This window comes from Apis dorsata, unplaced genomic scaffold (genome assembly GCF_000469605.1).
Source record: "Apis dorsata unplaced genomic scaffold, Apis dorsata 1.3 scaffold_630, whole genome shotgun sequence".
In the NCBI taxonomy this organism is placed as follows: domain Eukaryota; kingdom Metazoa; phylum Arthropoda; class Insecta; order Hymenoptera; family Apidae; genus Apis; species Apis dorsata.
In genome coordinates, this window is record NW_006263825.1 from 58548 (window position 1) to 64263 (window position 5716).

Sequence of the window (5716 nt, forward strand, 5' to 3'; positions counted from 1 at the left end):
GCTTTTCTCGGAAAACGTTCGTCAAATCGTGATATATCGCCTCGTTAAACGACTCCTGTAATTCCTTCCCTGCACCCTGCGTCGCCTGGGCGAGAAAATTAATGGGCCCGTCTTGTGACGTCTTGTTTAAAATGACGGACGAGCTCGCGTCCAATTTTCCGCCACTGTTTCGCACTGTAATCGGACGCATTTTAACTCCGTGATAAAGAGCCGGGGAATCTCTAAATTATACCCGCGATATTTCTTCCTTCTTAACTCCCCTTCTCTCCTTTCTTTTCTTCTCGTTCTTTCGCAACTTTCTCGCTCCGACTCTTAATTAATCGCACGTGTCGCGTTATTTTTATAATCGATATCGAGAAAGTTTTTTTTTTTCTTTTTTTTTATTTGATTATACAATTGAACGAAACAATTGATCATTAGAAGTTAAGTTATTTTTCATTGTTTATGTTCAATTAAATTCGTAAAATTGATAAATGTGAGGATATTTATCGAAGAAATATTTATTTTTAGTGACAGAAGCTATTTATTTAGAATTTTTTTTTTATTCAATTATACGATTGAAGGAAACAATTGATCATTAGAAATTAATTATTTTTCATTGTTTATGTCCAATTAAATTTATAAAATTGATAAATGTAAGGATATTTATCGAAGAAATATTTACAGTGACAGAAGCTATAATTTATTAAGAATTTTTTTTTTATTCGATTATACAATTAAAGGAAACAATTGATCATTAGAAATTAATTATTTTTCATTGTTTATGTTCAGTTAAATTTGTAAAATTGATAAATGTGAGAATATTTATCGAAGAAATATTTATTTTTAGTGACAGAAGCTATTTATTTAGAATTTTTTTTTTATTCAATTATACGATTGAAAGAAACAATTGATCATTAGAAGTTAAGTTATTTTTCATTATTTATGTTCAATTAAATTCGTAAAATTGATAAATGTAAGAATATTTATCGAAGAAATATTTACGGTGACAGAAGCTATAATTTATTAAGAATTTTTTTTTATTCGATTATACGATTGAACGATCATTAAAAGTTATTTCGTCAAGCTAAATTTGTAAAATTAGATAAAATTGTGAAGCGAGAATATTTATTACGGAAGAAATATTAACAGTGACAAAAAGTTACAATTATAATCGATATTGAGATTTTTTCTTCTATTTCTCTTTTTTTATTTAACTATACATTAATTGGACAATCATTAAAAATTAAGCTACTTAAATTAAACTCCATTGTTTCATTGTTTCGTCGAGTTAAATTTGTAAAATTGAATAAATCTAAAGCGAGAATTTATTACAGGATATTTATCAGAGAAATATTGGCAATAACATTTATAATCGATATTGAGAATTTTCTTTTTTTATTCAATTATACAATCGAACGCAACAATTGATCATTAAAAGTTGGATTATTTCATTTCGTTGAATTTGTAAAATTGATTAAAGCAACAATATTTATTACAGGATATTTATCGACAGAAAAATTGACGTGCCAACGGAAGAAGATACATTTTTACTCCCTCGTTCGTAATGGTTCGTGATTTCCCAATAATGCGAGTCCGATTAGACACGGTACATTGGCCGCTTCGTTCATCTACGCTTCATCGGCGGTAAATAAAGTCTGGACTCGAATCTTGCATTTCTTGGAAAAAGGAGGGGCGACCTGAACGCGCGCAAAAGCACGAAAACCACGTACAATAATTAAACGTTTGAATAAACGCTCGAATAATAAAATTACTTTTATTATTCACAAAGAAAAAGTATTTGTTTTTAAGTTCGATAAAAATTATGACGCAACGTAACGTGCTTCGTTATTAAATTCGGATTAAGGTTAAAAAAAAAAAAAAAGGGACGATAAAGAGGAAAGGCGGAAGCGAAGGGTTTTAATGAATTTCAATGAGCTTTCGCGACCCTCCTCCTTCATTTGCACCAGGGGCTTAGCCAAACATTAGATGTTAAACGGGGGAATTTGAAATTGCTTCAATCCCTTGTGTACCCAGCACGATCGTGTCGAGACAGGGTGCATTTCAGAGTAGTCATTCTTTATTCCATACACGTCGAAAGAGCAACACAACGTCATTCACGGCACCATCTTGCTCGTCTTTTTTTTACCCTCCGCTGTGAGGGGGTTCCATTCATCGCTCACGTTTCTTTGGCCTTCGAATTTTTCTTTTCAACCTGAATCGTGAAAATCGAAAAACAACTTACACACACGCACCTTTCGATTCGTAAAATTTTACGTAATACAGAGAGAGAAGTGTAAGAGTGATTGTAGACTCTTCTCCTCAAATTTTTTTTAAAATTATTGTGAAAATTAAAAAAGTTGTACGTACTTTCGATTAGAAAATTTAGACGCAAGAACTGTCTTCTCTAATTGATCTGTAGTAACAATTATTCAATCTTAAAAAATTATAACACCATTTCTGTTGTAATTTTTTCACGTTATTTATTTTCTAGAGGATAAAATAAAATGTGTTATATCGTACCGTTTCAAGTCGCCTTTCTTTTCTCATAACCTGCAATTCGAACTTTTGTGAGATGGAATTTTTATTTTAAGTAAAATAAAATAATATACTTTCGATAATTAATTTCTATCGTGAACGATAGAACGATAGTATACGTGAGATATTGCGTTTTAAATTTTTCACTTTATAATCAAACAAGTAGAACAAGTAGAACAATTTTCGTATGAAAAAAAAAGTTATTTCTCTATTCACATATTTATACGTAAGATTTTATATATAAAATCTTCTTCGTGCTAATTAGATACACGGAGGTCATTTGTAATTTTCTTACCTCGTGATCGTCATATTATTATATCACATGCATTCTGTTCGAATATTTATTCCTTTCTTGGAGAGCAATTCCGCAGGAAAATACCGAACGAATTAATAATGAAGAAACGAATAATGATCATTCTTTTTATTCTCTCGACGATGTTTGCGTCCAAGTATCCTGTATCGTGTACAAAGATTTTCTCTCGGATTGCGTTCGATTCCCAAGAAAATGGTGAAGATTCGAAAAATTGGATTCGAACGAGGTTAACAAGATGGATCGACTGATTTCTAAATCTATTTCTATTGGTTGTTCGGAAATTAATTTCGTTTTTTCACACGAGTGTCGCTAGTCGAACGTTTATCCAGCCAACTTCATTCTAGACTAGAAATTATTGGATTGTTCGGAAAATAATTTCGTTTTTTCACACGAGTGTCGCTAGTCACTCAAGGTTTATCCAATCAACTTCATTCCAAACTGTGTTATTGTATGTTTCGAGAGCATTGGCATTTCATAATTTATTTATAAGAAAAATTTGTTTGATTTTGTGCGCGGTTCTTTTTTTCGCATGCGATAACAAAGATGAGCAGGGCCAAAAAGAGCATATTTTCGGCATATTTTACTTTTTTATTACCGAAAAGGCAAGAATACTGGTTCAAACAAGAAAAAATTTATGCGATGTCTATTAAAAAAAAGATATTAATAATATCAAAAATGGTTTTCAAAATTTCGTTTCGACAATTTCAGCATTAAATGCGTCATGTTCTGGAAGACCAATTGAAGCTGATACAAATAAACTAAAAGCACTGATTGAAGTAAATCGACGAATAACAACTCGAGAAATTGCTACGAGATTGAATTTGACTGTTCATGATTACATGAAACGACTCAGTGTTTCATTCTCATGAAGAAAAACAAAATTACTTTCCGAACCCAATATTCGGGATAAACGAGAGTGAAAATGTGTTATCGATTGTGAGATCGATAGATGCGAAGAAGAATCGAATAAGCAATCTTGTTGTAAATAAATTAAGATAATTTCACTTCGGTTCGATTTATTATTATTCGTGATTTGCAGATTCTGATTGTTATTAACAATCGTTCGAATATCTGGGATGAAATCGGATGTGAACTTGTATATGAAATAAAATTTGCAATGTGTCATCAAAAGTGAACAACGAAGATAACGTTGTGATCGACGTTCGTCTTGAAGTAATAACGAAATTAAAGAGAGATTTTGAGATGAATGACATCCCGATCATCGATGGAGTTCGCGGCATTGAAATTATCGAGACGATTCATTGATACATTTTTATTATATGATACACAGGTAAAATCAAATATTTTAATTAGAATGATTTCGTGATTTCAGAGAATTTTTTTTTCAATCGAAGAAATATTTCAGACTCAAAGTCTATCAAAATGGTGAACCTTGGTATCAGGCTTTCGAAGAACTTTTGAAGAAAGAACTCAAATTCGACAATAAAGTCGAAGTTTAGTAAAGCTTAATCGAATAAAAAAAAATAAAACATAAGAATATTACCAATTGGTATTTCTCTTGCTGATGATATCGTGTTTAATAAAATACAAATTTAAATGTATGTATATGTATATATATAACGAATCTTATATTCAATTACCTTACAAAATGGCATCAAAAAGGACAAAAAATATGCAATTACAGACAATTTAAATGTATATATGTGTGTATAGAAGGAATTGAAATTATATCATGTATATCAAACAAAAGTTGAAGTAAAAAAAGTAGAAAATAAATTTCTCAAATCGATCTTTTTCAGAAATGAATTACTTAATCACGAATCTTCTTCGCTCACAACACTGGGGATATTATCATATACTTAAATGCAACGAGTATTCATATCAGCGTATCACTTTACGTATATTTAATAAACAATAAAAGATATTTAAGAATTTTGTTTATAATTATCCCGACGTTACAGAGAAACTTGGAAAGAGGCGTTAAAATTGGAAACGGAAACATTTGTGCCAATTATCAATTTGATGAATTTAATCCTCGACTGTTCGGAAAGTAATTTTTCCATTGTCATTTACACCCGTGGTCGAAGATTTATGAGAGATAGTCTTCCCATCCGGGCCGACCATGGTGTGCGAGCTCGAGCTGGAGAACACCCCGTAAGTGTTTCCAGATGGCGGAGGCACTTCCTCGCCAAACCTTGATTCCACGCCTGGTCTAACCTGAAGAGAAGAAAGCAAAAATTCAAGCAACGTTTTCGAATCGAAAATGTTAATAATCGACCAAATCCAAGATTTAAATTAAGATGAAAGTTTTATTACTTACTGGATTGATCGCGCCAGCTTGATAACCACCTTCCGGTCCCAAATTAATGCTGGACACAGCACTGTGTAAACCGGGTACAGAGCCCGGATCACCGGCTATGCGATTCGTTGCATCAAAGAGCCTTGAATAACAAGGTTTGAAAATTTTAATCTTCGATTAAAATTCCAATTTACCCCATTTACTTACGATTGTTGTTGCTTCTGGAATTGAGCTTGCAACTGTCTGAAATTTTCCTCCATTTGTTTCTGGAAATCGGCGAAGTTGTAATCGGGGAAAGCGAAAGAACTGGGATCGTACACGTCTGTAAGAAGATGAAGCGATAAATTAGAAAAAAGAAAAAATATTTATTTATCTATCTTTAACACTCGTGCAATATAATTATCCTATACGTATATAAATGTGCACGTGAAGCGGCAGTATTAAACAATTTCTCTAAACAACGCATCAGAATAAAATTTGCAACACGAAATGCAACACGATCGTATTTAAAGCTCGTCACGTTCGAAGAGTATCGAGTGCGATATTTAATCATTCAATAAACATCCATGTATATTAAAGCTAAAGTTTTGCACAGACATTATTAGTCTCTCGGTAAAAAAAAAAAA

General features: G+C 31.9%; 1 protein-coding gene and 1 long non-coding RNA gene across 2 annotated transcripts in view; both read right to left on the reverse strand.

Moving 5' to 3' along the window:
- Positions 1-1533: 1533 nt before the first annotated feature.
- Positions 1534-3459, reverse strand: LOC116186332. Its single transcript, XR_004151301.1, has 3 exons — positions 2813-3459; positions 2350-2532; positions 1534-2194 (listed from the first exon to the last, which is right to left on the reverse strand). It is a non-coding gene; the product is annotated as an uncharacterized LOC116186332 (long non-coding RNA).
- An 878-nt stretch (positions 3460-4337) lies between these two features.
- The window catches only part of LOC102673531 (nucleolar protein dao-5-like), a 7010-nt gene continuing 5631 nt past the window's right edge, over positions 4338-5716 (reverse strand). Inside the window, exons 4-6 of the mRNA XM_031513222.1 lie at positions 5298-5412; positions 5112-5232; positions 4338-5008 (exon numbers count right to left, since the gene is read on the reverse strand). Of these exons, the coding sequence (XP_031369082.1) occupies positions 4820-5008; positions 5112-5232; positions 5298-5412 (425 nt within the window). The 3' untranslated portion in view covers positions 4338-4819. The remainder of the gene's footprint in view (positions 5009-5111; positions 5233-5297; positions 5413-5716) is intronic.